Source organism: Artemia franciscana, chromosome 7, assembly GCF_032884065.1.
Source record: "Artemia franciscana chromosome 7, ASM3288406v1, whole genome shotgun sequence".
NCBI classification, from domain to species: Eukaryota; Metazoa; Arthropoda; class Branchiopoda; order Anostraca; family Artemiidae; genus Artemia; species Artemia franciscana.
In genome coordinates, this window is record NC_088869.1 from 5,860,829 (window position 1) to 5,882,553 (window position 21,725).

The 21,725-nt window shown below is 34.2% G+C and overlaps 1 protein-coding gene across 1 annotated transcript in view; it reads left to right on the top strand.

The window, feature by feature from the left end:
- Window positions 1-21,725, top strand: part of LOC136028667 (elongation factor 1-gamma-like) — a 100,431-nt gene that overhangs the window by 43,023 nt on the left and 35,683 nt on the right. The window contains exons 5-6 of the mRNA XM_065706494.1: window positions 14,322-14,628; window positions 17,392-17,530. Coding sequence (XP_065562566.1) covers window positions 14,322-14,628; window positions 17,392-17,530 — 446 coding nt within the window. The remainder of the gene's footprint in view (window positions 1-14,321; window positions 14,629-17,391; window positions 17,531-21,725) is intronic.

Below are 21,725 nucleotides of genomic sequence, written 5' to 3' on the forward strand. Positions count from 1 at the left end.
TTTTCCAGTATAAATGTCGAGATAAACGATTTGGCCAGACGAGCAAATCTTGGAATTTCCGTTTATACTGTGTTTATTTCTATTTATAACCGAGTATTTTCAAATTCAGTATGTAAATTTTCATGGTGTCTGCAAATAGAAAAACTAAAAAGACTTCGCCTTCTTCAAAGGCATGCAAATCATAATTAGGGACCCTTAGTTTAAAAAAAAGGGTTTAGTATCCCTTCTCTTAACCTGTTCTTTTGGAATGGTATGCTGACGTAGAATAACTAGTGTAAAAGAAAAATAAAAACTCTAATGCCAGGTTTAAAAAATTGACGACATTTGGCTACCTGAATGCACCCACCGAAGTTTAAGAATAAACTCCACCAAACTACTACTACTACTGCTAATAACTCACCGCAGCACTAAGCCGCCTGAAGCCAACACAGCTACGCATGCTCGTCCTCCAACCCAATCTATTCAAGGCTTCCCTCATTACACCCTCCCAGGAAGTTCCCATTTCCTTTAAATGTTTATTTATGACATCCTCCCACCCCGGACGAGGACGACCTGCTTTCCCTTTAATCCCAGACGGTTGGCCAAAAATGACAATCTTCGGCAATCTGTCATCCTTCATCCGCAGAACGTGTCCTAGCCATCTCAATCTTTCTTTCATTGTAGCCCTAGAAAGTGGCATTGAACCACATTTTTCATACAACCTACTGTTTGAAATACGGTCAGTCAGCCGGGAGCACATCAATGACCACCACACTTTCAGGTCTCCTTATGACCAGAGGGGGAAGACGCCGGCACAGCTGCAAGCTTCAGAGACGACTGGGGACCCGTGTTGGATGCTCTGGTTGCCACCGGAAGTCACAGGAGGTTATAAGCTCAAAGGCGTATGGCAAGACACTACTCGTTCTTGTTTATAATGTTAATAGTAGCATAATATTACTGTGCTTGTCTACCTTTTAGCACAGAAACGCACCTAGGGAGGGGGAGGGGATTCCAAAATTCTTGTGATTTTTTCTATTCTCTAATAATTACCTCTTGACTTTTTTTCTATGTGTGTATACATTACAGCTGTATCCGTGCGTTTAGTTGATGTATATTTTCTGTTCGTTTGCTGCTTATGCTGGGTTTCCAAATAATCCAGTGAAGGTGTGCGTGTGATTATTTAGATTTGCATTCAGTCTGAGATTCCTTTTATATCTTGCACACAATTTGCTTGCGAATAATAAATTTAGATTAAATGGTTGGATAAAGTTAAATTTCTCATGGTTAGGTCGGGTTTTCGCAGTCTAATAAATTTTTCTGTGTCAAATCGAAAAATTTCCGATTTTGGTTGCATGCAAAGATTTACAGTGCTTGTTATTGAATTTTGCAAGGATGGAGGAGTGAATTTTGCAATTCAGTCTAATATTCCTACAATTTGTATTTAGTGCAAAACCAAATGATAGTTGAAATAAAAGGACAAGTCGAATTAGTGTTTTGTGTCTCTTTTTGTCTTTGGTTGTGCTCATCTGATGTAGATGGATTCATTCGTTTCAGGTGCTCAAAATGATGGTTGGAAATAATTTGAAAGATGCACAACTTCAGCAAATAGTTGATAAGACAATTTTATGTGCAGACAAAGATGAAGATGGAAAAGTGTCTTTTGAGGAATTCTGTGCGGTAAATATTGTTTGTTTTTTTTTTTGTTTTTTTTTTATAGCTCATCTATAATTTCTATGGAATAACAAGCAATATTTACTTCTATTTTTAATTAGAATGAATCTTGCACGCAAGGAGATACTTATCTGGGGTTTGAGGGGGGATGGACTAAAGAAAATTTCTAGATCCCAATTTTAAGAAGCTCTTCAGTTTTTCGACAAGCATTTTACCCATTTCTAAGCTGTCAAGGGAAGACTTGGATACACATTCGTAAACCTTTCAGCTGCAAACAATTAAACGGTTCTATGGTGATAAGTTCATTTATTTATAGTGGAAACAAATGCAAAAGTATGGAAATTTTGACCATATATACAGCCATTGTCTTTACCAGATATAGGCTACTGATGACGCTGATGTCAACAGTATATCTGCTGATGACGATAGCTGTATATATTGTCAATATATCCAAACTTCTGTATATATTTTCTCTGTCTAATAAATGGACGTATCCCCATTGGAATGTTTAATTGTTCTTCATAGAAAGGCAGTGTGGTCTTGGAAAAAATACCTATTTTAAGGTATTACTTCCAAAATATTTTAGCTGCACGGGGGAGAGGGTGCTTGAAATTTTAAGTGGTGATTCAGGCTAAAAAAAAAACACATTGCAAACCCAGCCCAACTCCCTCTAAAATGTAAAAAAAAATTGGGAAGCTGTTTTTGGCTTATTCTAGCTTATATTGCATTAAGATTCTTAGTGAGTAGGCTAAATCATTTTTATTTCATTAATTTTCGGAAGGTAAACTCAGTGAAGTAAGCACAGGGGTGTTATGAGCCCTAGCGTTTGCAAAATATTCAGACTCTTACAAATTTTCCCAATATTTTCCAATAAATTTGGGTATTTTGTAGGATTTCGACTAAGTCGTCCTAATACCCATACCCTCATATCCATTTTTCTTTGTATATGCCTAGTATTATGCCAATGGGCATCAAATTCTGACTTAAAAAATTAAAGTTTATATTTCTTGTGAAAGTTTTGGTCTGTTTCTTTTCTATGGTCCTGTAGCTTAAATATTTCAACGAAAGACGAAAATTTTGCTATCGTTCGATAGCTGAGATAAGTTTTTAGTCTGTTTCTACTGGATTATATTTTTTGAAATTTGTGTCATATTTTTTTAAATCCAAAATCACGTTGAAAATTTATCAGAAACATGTTAAAATAGGACCATTTTCCCAATTTTAAGTACTGCATACTCCAAGAAAATTTTAAGCAATATCGTTGTATAAGCCTTTAAGGAGGGGGATTGTTATTCCATGGATCAATGATCTATGGAATAAACATTCCGATTATCATCGATTTGGGGCAAAGTGGAAAGCTGGATGTCCTCGAATTGAATGGTAATAAGTCATAACAAGGGAGTTAAATGGAAATTTCAAGGATATATATATATATATATATATATATATATATATATATATATATATATATATATATATATATATATATATATATATATATATATATATATATATATATATATATATATATATATATATATATATATATATATACTAGCTGTTGGTGGGGGCGCTTCGCGCCACCCCCCAAGCCCCCCCGCGCGCGTAAGTCGTTACGCGCCATATTAGTTACGCGCCATTGTTGTTGTGTCCCTATGTCCCACCTGTGAATATAGATAGATATATATATATATATATGTTTTTAACTACGTAAAACTTGCGAATATACAACATTCTTTGCTGTCCCATTGTCAGTGCATATAAATAGATTGTTAGGTTTCCGTATTCAGATCTATACCTCATGATTGTAATGATTGCCCTTGAGCTTTGTTGATGGTGATTGCTAATCGACCATTCCCTGTGTCGCTGTCGTCATTTATATATCCCCCTGTGCCCCCGGCGTCCCCTTTGTAGTTGTGTCCCTGTGTCCCGGTCGTCATTTGTGTCCCAGTGTCCCAGTCTGTGATTTCTCTTTGAGTGTCCCAGGCGTCATTTATATTCCTTGTGTCCCGGTGTCCCGGTCGTCATTTATATCCCCCTGTGCCCCCCGGCGTCCCCGTTGTAGTTGTGTCCCTGTGTCCCGGTCGTCATTTATATTCCCTGTGTCTCGGTCGTCATTTGTATCCCGGTGTTCCGGTCTGTATATACATTCGTTTTTTTAGTTTTGTTTTTCTCCTTTATTTTTCATTTTTTTCCTTTTTTATTTTTTTTCTTTTTTAGTTTTTTTTAGTTTTTTAGCTTTTTTAGTTTTTTTATTAGTTTTTAGTTTTTTTTTTCTTTTTAGTTTTTTTGTAGTTTTTACCTTTTTTTAGTTTTTTTAGTTTTTTTTACTTATGTCCTGGTCGTCATTTATACTCCCTGTGTCCCGGTCGTCATTTGTGTCCCGGTGCTTTGTTGATGGTGATTGCTAATCGAACATTCCTTTTGTCCATGTCGCTTTCTCTTTGAGTGTCGTCATTTATATTCCCTATGTGCCGGTGTCCCGGTCGTCATTTGTGTCCCGATGTCCCGGTCTGTAATTTCGTCAGTTGAAAACATGACGTCAGCCGACACAGAAACATGACGTCATCTGATCCACAGACAGACAGACAGACAACTTATTTTTCTATATATAGATAGATAGAAGATGTGCCGGTGTCCTGGTCGTCATTTGTGTCCCAATGTAATTTCGTAATTTCGTCAGTCGAAAACATGACGTCAGACGACACAGAAACATGACGTCACCTGATCCACATATCCACAGACAAACAACTTATTTTTATATATATAGATATACATATATATATATATATATATATATATATATATATATATATATATATATATACTAGCTGTTGGGGTGGCGCTTCGCGCCACCCCAACACCTAGTTGGTGGGGGCGCTTCGCGCCCCCCCCAAGCCCCCCCGCGCGCGTAAGTCGTTACGCGCCATAATAGTTACGCGCCATTGTAGTTGTGTCCCTATGTCCCACCTGTGAATATAGATATATATATATATATATATGGTTTTAACTACGTAAAACTTGCGAATATACAACATTCTTTGCTGTCCCATTGTCTTTGCATATAAATAGATTGTCAGGTTATCCCCCTGTTTCCCCCGGTGTCCCCGTTGTAGTTGTGTCCCTGTGTCCCGGTCGTCATTTATATTCCCTGTGTCCCGCGTCCCGGTCATCATTTGTATCCCGGTGTCCCGGTCTGTATATACATTCGTTTTTTAGTTTTGTTTTTCTCCTTTATTTTTTTCCTTTTTTTTTCTTTTTTAGCTTATTTAGATTTTTAGATTTTTTAGTTTTTTTTATTAGTTTTTAGTTTTTATTTCTTTTTAGTTTTTTTGTCCCGGTCGTCATTTATATCCCCCTGTTTCCCCCGGTGTCCCCGTTGTAGTTGTGTCCCTGTGTCCCGGTCGTTATTTATATTCCCTGTGTCCCGGTCGTCATTTGTATCCCGGTGTACCGGTCTGTATATACATTCGTTTTTTAGTTTTGTTTTTCTCCTTTATTTTTTTCCTTTTTTTTTCTTTTTTAGTTTATTTAGATTTTTAGATTTTTTAGTTTTTTTATTAGTTTTTAGTTTTTTTTTCTTTTTAGTTTTTTTGTAGTTTTTACCTTCTTTTTAGTTTTGTTAATTTTTTTTTTTTACTTGTGTCCTGGTCGTCATTTATACTCCCTGTGTCCCGGTGCTTTGTTGATTGCTAATCGAACATTCCTTTTGTCCTGGTCGCTTTCTCTTTGAGTGTCGTCATTTATTTTTTTCTTTTTTAGTTCTTTTAGTTTTTACCTTTTTTAGTTTTTTTTTAGTTTTTAGTTTTTTTAGTTTTTTACCTTTTTTTAGTTTTTTTAGTTTTTTAGCTTTTTTATTTTTTTTATTAGTTTTTAGTTTTTTTGTAGTTTTTGCCTTTTTTTTTAGTTTTTTGTCCTGGTCGCTTTCTCTTTGAGTGTCGTCATTTATTAGTTTTTTCCTTTTTATTTTTAGTTTTTTATTGGTTTTTACCTTTATTTTAGCTTATTTTTCAGTTTTTTCCTTTTTTTTAGTTTTTTTTTATTTTTTATTTTTTTTAGTTTTTTACCTTTTTTTAGTTTTTTTAGTTTTTTTAGTTTTTTAGCTTTTTTACTTTTTTTATTAGTTTTTAGTTTTTTTTTTGTAGTTTTTGCCTTTTTTTAGTTTTTTCAGTTTTTTTTTTAGTTTTTTATTGGTTTTTACCTTTATAGTTTTTTTAGTTTTTTAGCTTTTTTATTTTTTTTATTAGTTTTTAGTTTTTTTTTGTAGTTTTTGCCTTTTTTTTAGTTTTTTCAGTTTTGACGTCACCTAATCCAGTTTTTTCAGGTGACGTCACCTGACACATCCATCCACACATCCATCCATCCATCCATCCACAGACAACTTATTTTTATATATATAGATATATATATATATATATATATATATATATATATATATAAAAAATAAGTTGTCTGTCTGTGTGTCTGTCTGTGGATCAGGTGACGTCATGTTTCTGTGTTGACTGACGTCATGAAATTAGTTGTCGTCATTTTTGCTTTGACGGTGACGTCATTCAAGATATTTAAGACATGCGTTCACGGAAAAATGTTTAATTGTAAAATGACTGAAGAACCTACAATAGCAACAGCCGAGGAAGCTGCTCAAAGAGTCTATCCCAAAAAACTTGCTGCTGATAGAGAAAGTAAGAAAAGAAAGCGTGCCGAGGAATCACAAGAACAGCAAGAAAACAGGCTTGCAGCTGATAGAGAAAGTAAGAAAAGAAAGCGTGCCGAGGAATCACAAGAACAGCAAGAAAACAGGCTTGCGGCTAAAGAACGCAAAACCGCGCAGTTAGATGAAAATCCACCTGGAAAGCGAGAGTCAAAACATATCAAAACTGAAAATGATAGCGATGATGATTGGGTTTGGGATTTTGACTTGGATAAGGTCATCAATGCCTACCAGATTTAAGTTAAAAAACAAAGGTTCGGCGATATGTACTTCATAGTGACGCTGAAAAATAAAGAAGAAAAAAAAACTGAAAAAATGTAAAAAACTAAAAAAAAAACTCAAAAGAAAAAACACTCAAAGAAAAATTACAGACTGGGACACCCGGACACAAATCACGACCGGGAATATAAATGACGACCGGGACACAACTACAAACGGGGACGCGGGGGGCACATCTATATATATAAAAATAAGTTGTCTGTCTGTGTGTCTGTCTGTGGATCAGGTGACGTCATGTTTCTGTGTTGACTGACGTCATGAAATTAGTTGTCGTCATTTTTGCTTTGACGGTGACGTCATTCAAGATATTTAAGACATGCGTTCACGGAAAAATGTTTAATTGTAAAATGACTGAAGAACCTACAATAGCAACAGCCGAGGAAGCTGCTCAAAGAGTCTATGCCAAAAAACTTGCTGCTGATAGAGAAAGTAAGAAAAGAAAGCGTGCCGAGGAATCACAAGAACAGCAAGAAAACAGGTTTGCAGCTGATAGAGAAAGTAAGAAAAGAAAGCGTGCCGAGGAATCACAAGAACAGCAAGAAAACAGGCTTGCGGCTAAAGAACGCAAAACCGCGCAGTTAGATGAAAATCCACCTGGAAAGCGAGAGTCAAAACATATCAAAACTGAAAATGATAGCGATGATGATTGGGTTTGGGATTTTGACTTGGATAAGGTCATCAATGCCTACCAGATTTAAGTTAAAAAACAAAGGTTCGGCGATATGTACTTCATAGTGACGCTGAAAAATAAAGAAGAAAAAAAACTGAAAAAATGTAAAAAACTAAAAAAAAACTCGAAAGAAAAAACACTCAAAGATAAATTACAGACCGGGACACAAATGACGACCGACACAGAGGGAATATAAATGACGACCGGGAACCTCAAAGAAAAATTACAGACTGGGACACCCGGACACAAATCACGACCGGGAATATAAATGACGACCGGGACACAGGGACACAACTACAAACGGGGACGCGGGGGGCACAGGCGGGATATATAATTGACGACTGAGACACAGGGATTGTTTGAATAGAAATTACAGACCGGGACACAAATGACGACCGGGACACTGGGACACAGGGATAATAAATGACGACCGGGGCACTCAAAGAGAAATTACAAACTGGGACACCAGGACACAAATGACGACCGGGACACAGGGAATATAAATGCTATTTACATGCACAGACAATGGGACAGCGAAGAATGTTGTATATTCGCATGTTTTACGTAGTCAAAAATATATATTTATATCTATCTCTATTCACAGGTGGGACACAGGGACACAGCTACAATGGTGCGTAACTAATATGGCGTGTAACGACTTACGCGCGCGGGGGGGCTTGGGGGGCGCGAAGCGCCCCACCAACTAGGTGTTGGGGTGGCGCGAAGCGCCACCCCAACAGCAAGTATATATCTATATATATAAAAATAAGTTGTCTGTCTGTCTGTCTGTCTGTCAGGTGACGTCATTTTTCTGTGTCGACTGACGTCATGAAATTAGTTGTCGTCATTTTTGTTATGACGATGCTTAGTATATTGTAAAACACATTAATTTGGTTAATAATATACCATTTAAAACACCAAAATGAACATGCTGGAGTAGTCATTCGGTGAGAGAGGGTGTCAGAACGGAGAATGAAGGTACCAGGTTCAAATCCTGGTTAGGCTAAAAAAGGTAAAAAACTAAAAACTAAAAAAAAAACTGAAAAAACTAAAAAAGGCAAAAACTACAAAAAAAACTAAAAACTAATAAAAAAAATGAAAAAAGCTGAAAAACTAAAAAAACAAAGAAACTAAAAATAAGGAAAAAACTGAAAAATAGAAGAGAAAAAGAAAACTAATAAAATTAAGAATAAAAAAAAAAAAGATAAAAACTAAAAAAAAAGGTAAAAAGAAAAAACGAAAAAAAACTAAAAAAGCTAAAAAAAAAAGGTAAAAACCAATAAAAAACTAAAAAGAAAAAAAGGAAAAAACTAAAAAAAAATTTCATCTAAAAAACTAAAAAAAACTAAAAAAGGTAAGAACTAAAAGAACTAAAAAAGAAAAAAAAAACTAAAAAAAGGAAAAAAACTGAAAAATAAAGGAGAAAAAGAAAACTAAAAAAATATAAATAAAAATAAAAAAACTAAAAAGATAAAAAATTAAAAAAAAAACTAAAAAGAAAAAAGAAAAAAACTAAAAAACCTAAAAAACCTAAAAAAAGGTCAAAACCAATAAAAAAAACTAAAAGGGAAAAAATTAAAAATTTATTTCATCATATACCAATTCAGAAACGAATGTATACCGGGATGACGACCGGGACACAGGGAATATAAATGACACAACTACAACGGGGACGCCGGGGGGCACAGGGGGATATAAATGACGACCGGGACACCGGGACACAAGGAATATAAATGACGCCCGGGACGCTCAAAGAGAAATCACAGACTTGGACACCGGGACACAAATGACGACCGGGACACAGGGAATATAAATGACGACCGGGACACAGGGACATAACTACAAAGGGGACGCCGGGGTGCACAGGGGGATATATAAATGACGATGGCGACTCAGGGAATGGTCGATTAGCAATCACCATCAACAAAGCTCAAGGGCAATCATTAGAATCATGAGGTATAGATCTGAATACGGATTGTTTTCCCATGGACCATTATATGTTGCATGTTCAAGAGTCGGTAAACCTGACAATCTATTTATATGCACAGACAATGGGACAGCAAAGAATGTTGTATATTCGCAATTTTTACGTAGTTAAAAACATATATATATATATATAGATATATATCTATCTATATTCACAGGTGGGACATAGGGACACAACTACAATGGCGCGTAACTAATATGGCGCGTAACGACTTACGCGCGCGGGGGGGCTTGGGGGGGCGCGAAGCGCCCCCACCAACTAGGTGTTGGGGTGGCGCGAAGCGCCACCCCAACAGCTAGTATATATATATATATATATAAATATATATATATATATATATATATATATATATATATATATATATATATATATATATATATATATATATATATATATATATATATATATATATATATATATATATATATATATATATATATATATTCGGGAAAATTGTAAATCTGATATATGTTGGCCTAAAGAAACGATTTAGATTGGTCAGAAGTTTGAGAAAATCCGTTAAGAGTCTTAATTTTGGGAAAAAACACAAGACGGCTTGTGTTTCAGCCACTTTTGTTCTCAAAGCTTTGCGGTCGTCGACAAAATTCTTACTTTCCAGTATTATGCCATCACGGAGTTCCAGTATCTAGGAAAAAAACTACAAACAATACTACTAAAATTTGTAGCAGCACCAATGCGCCAGAGGACAATTTTATAAATTCGTCTCATCACTAGTAACGACTCTAAAATTCAGAACCAAGAAGTTCTTTATAATTAGGTAGGGTAAATACTAATAGTTATTTGCTTGTTTCTAGTTAGTTAAACAAATTGAAACTAGTGAAAACAGTTCAACTTTAATTGTTGTTAAACTGAAGGTAATCTAAATAGGGTTAAAATGTGTATTAATCTCAATATTAACTTGGTATCAATATCAAAAATTGGTTTATATGCTCTTTTGTTACATTTTTACGAATTGGACGAAAATGTAGTGGGGACGTCAGCAGGTGTACCGATCACTTCATTATGCGTGTGGGCTGATACTTTACGTATAGTTTTATATTAATATATTTTCTCCAAAGCTGTATCCAGGGGATAGGGGTTTGACCCCCCCCCCCCCCCCCAAAAAAAAAAAATGTTTGTCCGATCGTAAAAACGTAAAAAAATTAATGTAATCAAATTTGTTATGCTTTTTGAAGCTTTTTATGACATATCTATAACATAAACTTTTCGGTTTATAACTGCTTCACTGCTTTAATTTTCACTTTTCTCTGCTGTGTTCCATTTAAATTTATTGTAGATAGTAAAAAATAAATATTTGACAATCCTTGGTAGTTCTGTGTTTTCAGTAAAGTTCTAGTTCTTAAAATTCTGTAGACGTCATAAAATACGACAAGTAAGTTTATTTGAGCTAGTTTTGTGGATGTATCTTATGTAATCGGTGATTCAGTATTTTTTTGTCCGATTATTTTGTACAAATCTTTTAATTTTGATAAATTCAATAAGGCGGTTGAAAAGAATTTCAGTGTTTTACTGCTGCAAAAAGTTGGGATTCCAGATTGCTATGACTAATTGTAATTATGTTGCCATCTTAACACTAGTTTCGTAGTGCTAAGACGGCCTCCTTCCCTGGCATGAAAGTTTCATACTTTTTTTCTCATTTCTACAAGCATTACTAATATGTTAGTATTATTTGTGTTATGTTTTGGATCTGTACCAATTAAACAAAGCGAATATTTTTGAAAATATATATAACTAAACTGTCAATAAAGATATATATATATATATATATATATATATATATATATATATATATATATATATATATATATATATATCTATATATATAAAAATAAGTTGTCTGTGTGTGTGTGTGTGTGTGTGTGTCAAGTGACGTCATGTTTGTGTGTCGACTGACGTCATGTTTGTTGATTGACGAAATTACACACCGGGACATCGGGACACAAATGACGACCGGGATACCGGGACATAGGGAATATAAATGACGACCGGGACACTCAAAGAGAAAGCGACCGGGACACAAGGAATGTTCGATTAGCAATCACCATCAACAAAGCACCGGGAAACAAGTGACGACCGGGACACAGGGAGTATAAATGACGACCAAGACATAAGTAAAAAAAAAACAAAAAAACTAAAAAAAAGGTAAAAACTACAAAAAAAAACTAAAAAGAAAAAAACTATAAACTAATCAGAAAACTAAAAAAGCTAAACAACTAAAAAAACTAAAAAAGAAAAAAAGGAAAAAAACTTAAAAATAAAGGAGAAAAACAAAACTAAAAAATATAAAAATAAAATAAAATAAAAAGGTAAAAACTACAAAAAAAAAAAATAAAAAGAAAAAAGAAGAAAAAACTAAAAAAACTAAAAAAACTAAAAAACTAAAAAAAAAGTAAAAACCAAAAAAAAACTAAAAAGGGGAAAAACACAAAAATTTATTTCATCATATACCAATTCAAAAACGAATGATTATACAGACAGGAAAACCGGGACACAAATGACGACCGGGACACAGGGAATATAAATGACGACCGGGACACAGGAACACAACTACAACGGAGACGCCGGGGGCACAGGGGGATATATAAATGACGACGGGGACACAGGGAATGTTCGATTAGCAATCACCATCAACAAAGCTCAAGGGCAATCATTAGAATCATGAGGTATAACTAAAAAAAGGTAAAAAACTAAAAAAAAGACCAATTCAAAAACGAATGAATGTACAGACCGGGACACGGGGACACAAATGACGACCGGGACACCGGGACACAAGGAATATAAATGACGACCGGGACACTCAAAGAGAAATTACAGACTGGGACACCGGGACACAACTACAAAGGGGACGCCGGGGGGCACAGGGGGATATATAAATGACGACGGCGACACAGGGAATGGTCGATTAGCAATCACCATCAACAAAGCTCAAGGGCAATCATTAGAATCATGAGGTATAGATCTGAATACGGATTGTTTTCCCATGGACAATTATATGTTACCTGTTCAAGAGTCATATTCACAGGTGGGACACAGGGACACAACTACAATGGCGCGTAACTAATATGGTGCGTAACGACTTACGCGTGCGGGGGGGCTTGGGGGGGGGGGGTGCGAAGCGCCCCCACCAACTAGGTGTTGACACGAAGCGCCACCCCGACAGCTAGTATATATATATATATATATATATATATATATATATATATATATATATATATATATATATATATATATATATATATATATATATGTGTGTGTGTGTGTGTGTGTGTGTGTGTGTGTGTGTGTGTGTATTTATATATATGTATGTGTGTGTGTCTGTGCGTGTGTATTTACTTTTTCAGTTTCGGATAATTGTATTCTCTTATAAAGTATAGGTTACATGTTTGGGAAGTCATTAAAAATTAGCCAAAAAGAAGTTTTATTGAATGATTTGGCAGTTTTAGAAGTTTCTTGTTGTGCTTACTGCTTTGATTGAAATCTTTGCAGACACAGGATGCGCATTATTTATGATATATGTTCATTGATTAGACAGCGTTTTGTTTAACAATTAGTTGATAGATTATAGGTTTTAATTGTTTTAAACTAGCCTCTCATTAGCTCTTCGACAAGATTTTACAGACATAGGATTTTTACGACAGGAATTTAGAGACATTAGCTCTCGTTGATAGGATTTTAGATTCGCTGTCATTTTTACCAAAATTAATTTGGAAGCTACCTGTGGTGCTGGAAGAATTACCTAATGGACCCTTTGTCTTTGAGACTGTCAGCCGACGCCGAGACTCGCAAAATGAAATCTATGGTATCGAACTTCGTTAATGGAGCATCTTTTAATAATTTAGAAGTTTATATTAGAAATGTTTCAATAGTCTGTATTGCTAAATATAACGAAATTAAATTACTATTATGGAAAGGTTGGGAAAGATAGAACAAAAATTTAAAATACCTGTAATAGTCGTTCTTGGATTGTTCAAAATCACTATTATTAAGAATAACACCAGAATAAAAAGTACAGAGAGGTCACAAAAGTACAGAGAATAGCCAAGATAAAACTGGTATTCGATAATGGCTCTGGCTTCCAACAATTTTGAAAAGACAAAAAAAAGTATCAAAAACACATTCTGGACGAATATCTTTTCTATATTTTAAAGAAAATAGTTGGGAGGAGGAGAGAAACTCTTGGAATCAGCCAAAACCTTAAAAATCTCTGAAAGTTCCATTTAGCCAACTACTTTCTTCCTAATTTTCAGGGTTTATTTTCCCTCTGCAAGTTTTTTATGCTATTTTTCTGCGGTCTTAAGTAGCTTTCACACTATTTATGCAATTTTCTATGTTAAATAGTTAAGTTATGTTCAGTATAATCTTTAGTGCTTGAACAGGTCCAGGCTGGCGTAAAAAATGTATTAACCATCACCATCACCGTAAGTAAACTAATGGAAAATGCTTTCTTGGAATTTTTTCCAAAATTTGTTATTGCTTATCCCAAAATTCTAGTTTTGGTAGCTATGTTGAATTTCGCCGTAACATGTCAAACTTACGTTATTTAAAATCTTAAGCAGGGCTTGATTATCCTTAGCCACGGACAAAATTTGTTCGATAACATATTTATTTATTTATTTGTGAATTTTTTCGAAAAATGACAGTAAATTTCTTTTTGTATATTGGCATTTTACAATTTTCTAATGTGAAAAATAAAGATCTAGATTAATCATGATTTCGAGAAAATACGTTTAGGCCCTAATTTGAAAAAAAAATGAATGGCGTCACAAATCCTCACACGTCCAATGCACTATTGGTTTTACTTTTTACAGCGAACAAAACGAAATTAAGTTATTTTATAAAAGAGATTTTTTATTTTAAAGTTTTTTTTTTTCACCGAGGGAATGCTTAATCTATTGTTGCTGGCTCTAAAAGGCCCAAAGTTATGTTTTCAATCTTTTAATTACTGCTTTTTTTTATTTAGTTCCGTTTGAAAAAAAAGCTGAATAAAATCTGTTAATTTTCAGTTGCTAATGAAACACTTCGGGGCAGCAGCGACTTGGAAAAGGCTCAAATTATTCAATGGATGACTTTTGCTGATACTGAAATTCTCCCTGCATCGTGTACCTGGGTGTTCCCTGTCTTAGGTATTATGCAATTTAACAAGCAGGCTACGGCCCGAGCAAAGGAGGATATAGACAAAGCCCTTCAAGCCTTAGATGACCATCTTCTTACAAGAACTTACCTAGTAGGGGAAAGAATTACCTTAGCTGATATTGTTGTCACATGCACATTACTCCATCTCTATCAGCATGTTTTGGACGAGGCTTTTAGGTACCTTTTCATCTCTAATTGTGTAGTTACTAATTCTCAGCCTTATTTGGAGATAAAAGTCTGATAGGGTGTAATTTTTACTTATGCTTGTTTTGCAATTTACTAAATATGTGGACGGCAATCAGTTAAGCATGTTGTCATTAAGTTTTGGGTTTGTTTTACGAAACACAGAAAAAGATAAGATTAGAACATCTAGTCATTTGCTCGTAGTTAGTATGGGTCAGCTTTTTACAGAGCACGCCAGACACTCATCTCCTTCGATAGATTTTAATACTTGTTTTAGTGATGAAACATATCACAGCATACAACCTTATGTGTGATATTTTGGCAATATTTGATTTTTTTTTATAGTGCAATTAGAAAAAAATCTAATGATTTAGTTACAAAAGAAAGGCTAATTGGGAAAACGCCATAAAAACTCAGTTCAATTCTTTTTGACAAAATTTCTTGACATATTTTTCAAAATTTCTAAAATATTTGTAGAAAATGATGTGAATTTTTCTCTTTCTGATCAAGCACTTCTGGAAACATATCAGGTATTTAGGGTCTGGCCCTTAAAGCTGGCTTTTAAAAACATTATAGTGAAACCCCTCCCACAAAACTTCCCTAAATGTACAATGCTTGTACATTTTGTAGTGCATGTACAGTATAGATACGAAATACGAAAATCTTTGCACTTAAAAATGGGTATAGTTGCAAAAGTTGGGTTTGAACGTGCTCGAATTTGGATTTTCAGTAAAGCTCGAAAGTAGGGACAAAAAGTTATAAATAAAAAGAAAACAAATTATTCTTCTTTTTGGAAAATAAAGCCAAAGTAAAAAAAAAAGATAGCAAGCAATATTTATTAGAAGTTCTTTAACTTTTTATAGTTTCGTTGGATAATGCTGTTTTTCTCTCGTATTTGTATGACACAAATATGAATTTCCTTTCCTATTAGTTTTGAAACTCTCCAACCCAAACCCCCCCCCACAACAATCTAATGTTTTGACGGCGATTGGATTTTTTAGTGTAATAAGAATAACTATTTTAATTTGTGTATTTGGAAAAATTAGTATATTAATCAGTGCCTGGTCCCAGTTCCTGACAGAATTAGAACGTGTCGCCAAACGCTAGGTGATGTTCACAGTTTTTTGTTAACACTAGCCCTAGTTTCCACTCTTAGAACCTATCCATACTCTTTGGGTTTCCCTATATATGTTAGCATCATGTGAACAGGCTAGTACTGGTTTCTTGAAAACAGATATCGCCCCTAAAGCTATCTTTCATTTCCCTAGTGTTAATGCCAGTGCAGTATTCCCTTAATCTGTGAAATGAGTATTAATTATATAGTATGATGATTCCATAGATTTTCAGTTAAATGCTGAATGTCTTTCCATATCATCATAGAGTAAGAGAAATTTATCCTACCAGATACTTCTTTTTATAAGCATTCTGGTCTGGAAAAGCTTCTGACAAGGATGAGTTGTGCAACAACAAAAATTAATTCAACTAGAATTTGTCTTTAAGAAGTGAGATGATTCAGGATCCATTTCCTGAAGCTCCTTGTAGGTTAAAAACTCCTTGGATTAAAGTTCTAAAAAGTTATATAGAGACTAATTCATCTAGATTATGACCTAAGAAAAATTAAGCCTTTAACCGAAAGGCTTAAAAATTAACCGAACAAAAAGAATAAGCAGAGAAAAAAAAGAAATACCATCGTCAATCTTAAGAATTGAACTTAACTGTGTTGGTACAGTAGAGCCACCCCAGCCCGGAATAACCAAGGTATTCTTCTGGTACGGTATTAAGTACCTGGCAAATTACGTGATGAACTACCGAATGCTTCCCACCTAAACGTTTGCTTCTAATAAGGAAGCTTCTGCTCTGGGTTTAAAAGGTAAAAAAAATGAGTCACACTCATGGCCTGTTCTATTTATATTTAACAAAAAAAAAATCCAAGAATATGTTACCTTTAAAAAAACCGTACGTGTAAGATCAAAGGATTCTTTGATCCCGTGCTTCATGGTTGGAAACGCCCAAGAGGTCGTTCCCCAACCAGATGGAAGGACACGGCATGTGCCTTCTCAGCCATGACAAATATTCAGGAGGATGTCCACATCCTTCCAAGAGACCGGTCTAAATCGAGGTGCCATGTAGCATCACTCTCGACGCCGAAAGCAATTCGGCAGGAGCATTAAGTCAAGTAATTCAGGGCATATGTAGGCTCTTAAAATGGTGGAGAAAATGCTAAGTATGTCTAGCGCTTGACTTTCCCTTGCAGAGTTTTGAAATGACTGTTGTCATGTCTTGATGACATTTCTTGATGACAGGAAGACTCCCAACCTATCAGACATCGTTTTTTGTTTCTCTCTTAAGGTTTAACGGATTCTTGTATAATTTGTGCAAAAATATAGAACGAAACTGTTTATACTTGAATGTGTGTTTCATATTTATAATTACATTAGATTTTCGCATATGCAGTGCCAATATTTTTTAAATGGTTATTGCACAGAGAAAAGGTGTATTTGTAAAAAATATTGTGACTAAAAAAAATTGGTATTTGACATAGTAATAACGGGTAAAAAAGGGGTAGTTATCTTCCTTCCTTTTCTGGGATAGGCATTATGGATAACGTAATAGGCTTAATAAAACACTTCAGAAAAATAAACCAATCGAATTTAAGCACACTTTATTTAACACGAAAATATAAGACAATAATGCTGTTTTTCTCTTGATTATTAGTTGAGTATAAGTCTTAGATTGTAATATATTCTCTTCTTTCAGAAAATCTTATGTCAATACCAACCGCTGGTTTATCACTCTAATTAACCAGAAGCAGGTCAAGGCTGTAATTGGCGACTTCAAGCTGTGCGAAAAGGCTGGTGAATTCGATCCAAAGAAGTATGCTGAGTTCCAGGCAGCTGTAAGTTTTTTTGTTTTGTTTTTTTTTCGAATGGCTGGGATATTATGATCGTCATTTTATGGACTTCAGTATGAAAACGAAAGGAATAAAAAAATCAAGGAGTATGTATACTTAGTAGTCTTACATAAACGCTCAAAAAATCAAAAACATCTCATTCAAAATCATAAACAGTCGAATTGTTACATCGACACTCGGAAAAAAACTTCAATCGAAAATCGTAAACACTCGATTACATCATCACTTGAAAAATCAAAAACCAGAAACATTCGAATTGTTACATAAACGATCGAAAAATCAGAAACGCTTCAGTTAAAAAGTATAAACAATCAAAAATCATACAGTGTGATTGTTTTGCGAGAGAAAAAAAAGTAATCTTAGTCATTTCCAACGACTCATTAATTTACAGTCTTGAGGCAAGGACACTGATACTTAAAAAAAATGGAAATCAAATACAATTTTGTATTTTGAAATTACAAATATAGATTGAAGTAAAATCACTTGTCTGCTTGTCTTAAGAGAGTTTTAGATTTAATTATCTCTCGCCGAAATCTTTATTGAGTGATTCTTGTGGAAATTTATAGAAATTCTTATAGAAAGCTATTGAAACTTCTACTAAATAATATATTTTGGTTGTGTTTTTCAAATTGTATAACTTTAATACAATGCCTGAACTTCAACAGAGCGTGAGATGATTTCTCTGAAAATAAACATTGAGAAAAGATTTTATTTAATTTTGTTCTAGAGAGTCCTATCTTTACGTAATCCCACAACAATATAAAGCACAAGGTGTTATGTTAGGAAAATATATAAAAATATTAACTTTTTTGTCCCAAGACTAAGTTAGGGCTTCAGTCCGAACGACTATAAGTTTCATCAAATTTAATCTTCGTCATCAAAAGTTACGAGCCTGAGAAAATTTGCCTTATTTTGGAAAATAGGGGGAAACATCCCCTAAAAGTTATAGGATCTTAACGAAAATCACACCATCGCATTCAGCGTATCAGAGAACCCTATAGAAAAAATTTCAAGGTCCAGTCTACAAAAATGTGGGATTTCGTATTTTTTGCCAGAAGACAAATCACGAATGTTTTTTTTTTTTTTTTTTTTCTTAACGTGTTAAAGTAACACGTTTCTTAAGGTTCGTGTTCCCTGTGCAATCTTTAGCATGTCATTTTTATGCTCTCCTAGGCAGGTATGTAAAAAGTTCCAAATCGCAACTTGTGTTTTGATAGCTTTTCTTCGAGCAAACGTATTTTTATATGTAAAAATGGTATTTTCAGAAAAATATTGGCAACAAATTTGAAAATTGCTATGGCACTTTTTGCATGCCTGCCCCTAGGTTTTGGATATATCAACGAAATAGAATATTATTTCTGTCAATCCATAGCTTAGATTCAGACCTATCCAATTGCCGCATTGCAATGATAAAAATTTAATGTGCATGGTTTTTAGATTGAGAATACTTAGAAAATTGGTTAAAAATAAGACATTTTTCCTGTTTTTGAATCAAGCTTTGATCCTCCTTTAAAAATGCGTAAGGATCTTGTCCTTTTGATGCAGCTGCAGACTTGTCGCGAAATCGCTTCTTTTAAAGGGAACATATACCTTAAGTTTGTCATAACACTTTTATTATATAGTCGGATCGAACCAGTTGTGGAATATTGATAGATACATAGATAAATACACTTTTATTTTCACCAAAATTTTCACGGCATTGCCAAATTTCTTTGGTATAGAAATTATCATGCATTTAATCTTAAAAAGAATCAATCTTAAACCAAAATTACAGAAAGATTTATTACTTTCGTAGATATCAACAGATGTAGACTTGTTTTTATACAATTTTCTATGCCTTACAATAGTTTACAGAGTGAACGCTTCATAATTGAACATCGAATACACTTTGTATAGTCTGGACTTCTAGGAATGAAACTTAACAAGATCATTCTAATTCGTTGAGAAATGTCATTAAATTTGATTTCAAAATTGAAAGTAATTCTTTTAATGCTCTTGTTGTGAAATATTTGGCACCCCTTTTGAAAACAGGGTAAATTATTAATAGTTTTTATAGCAGTTCGAACTTCCTATCTTAAAGATGAATTTTGTATTTATTATTCCATCAATTGTATTTTAGATCGGAAGTGGACAAAAGAAGAAGACAGAAAAGGCCCCAAAAGCAGTGACAGCAAAACCAGAAAAGAAGGAAGTGCCAAAGAAAGAGCAAGAAGAACCAGCAGATGCTGCTGAGGAGGCTCTTGCAGCTGAACCCAAGAGCAAGGATCCCTTTGACGAGATGCCCAAGGGGTAAGATAATTTAAATCGAAAGGACGACCTCAATTGGAGCTCCAAAAACAATATACCACTCTTAACAATATCCTAAGACTTATATATATAAGCATTTATTAAATTTTAAAAATTCACTTTGATCCTTATTGATAATGATCTTTAAAAATCGGTTGATGACATTGGTGTTTTACTCTCAAAAGTCAGTCCGAGTTTTAAATCTCTTTAATTTTCTTTGAATGGTTTTATTTTACGTTTTTTGCTTTTGAATTTAAACTTTTTTTTATTTATTTATTACATTGTGTGGTATTAGAGCACCTCAATCTGAACCTGAGTCCCAAGAACACGCAGCTTGGGTATTTTACCACGAACGCCCAATGAAATTACTAGGCTGTTAGCTAGCACTGCAACCAGGATGGCTAAAAGCAAGGTTATGCAATAGCACAATTTAAATTTGAAGCTTTACAATCCCCCTCCATCCCCTCAATTTGGTTTTGTTCACTTGTGTTGTTTATATGTCTGGATAATAAAACATAAACATATGAATTTGATGATTCCATAGATTTTCAGCTAAATGCTGAATTTCTTTCCATATCGTCATAGAGCAATAGAGGTTTATCCTACCAACTGCTTCTTCTTATAGGCATTTTAGTCTGGAAAGGCTTCTGACAAAGCTGAGAAAAGTATCAACACAATTTATCTAAAAATTCAGGACAACTTATATGTATAGTTACATAAGACAGATTTGCATATTGTATTAACTTTGAGCATTAAATCTATTTAAATATGCCTTTAAGATGCCAAAAAGATAGAGATTGAGAAAAGGTAGATTTATGTATGTCTATTGTATGATCACCAGTCAGATTGATGCAGATTAAATACGTAATAAAAAGAATTAAACAGGGCTTTATCCCTGTATGATAGTCTTCCAACAACAAAACAACTTTAATAAAGCTTTAAGAAGAGAAATTTTATTGAAAGACGGTATAAGGAGGCGAATCCCCCCTCCTTAATATCAATAGAGTATATTAGAAAAGGGAATACATATTGGGCCATTACACAGAGTTCAGCCCCTCGAATTACCTGTCACTTGAGTCGCTTGTAGATTAAAAATAAAAAACTGCCAGTTCTAAAAAATTTTGAATTATTCGTCAGTTGAAGTGTATAATAAACGATGCGGATGCTAAAGGTCCTTGGTAGATTTATATTGGTCATCATGCTTAATTAGTAAATAGTAACTGCATTTGTGCAGTTACAATCGGTAGTTAGGGGGGAAAAGGGGGGATTTTTTATATTTAAGTCATAAACCAAATTATGACCAGTGAATTCCTCTAGGAAGTGTGACAAGAAAAGACAGCACTCGCACTTGACCCGAAATAAACTCTAAAGCCCATGCTTGCGATCCATGTAAGGAACCAAGCTGGTCCATTACATGTAAAGCTGATGTGAATGATAGCTACTGTGAAGCAGGGAGAATCACCTGACGCTCCTCAATCTTATTGTTCTCTTTGAAGTAAAACGTTGATCAAATATATGAATAGTGATGCCCTCGTTCAGTGTAGCTTTTTGTAATAAATTTCAATAATATGTTATGCAAGTGCAGTAATTTTGCTCTAATAAACACCCTTTAGACAGTAAAATTTATTTTGCGTAAGTAATTCGAAAATGGGAAGATTTGGTCAAAGTTAGTGTTCTATTTTACACTCACTGAATGCCTATGTTGTTCCTATTGTCCAAAAATTATAGTTGAAATGAAAAAAAAAATCAGTGCAAACTCTTGCAGCTCCAAAGACTTTAAGAAAGGTTTTTGCATGAAGGTGTTTGATTTATCCTGATAGATAAATACACTAAGAATTTTCTATCTCCAAAAGAACAAAATGTGCGTTATTGAGCTCTGACGCAAAATAAACCA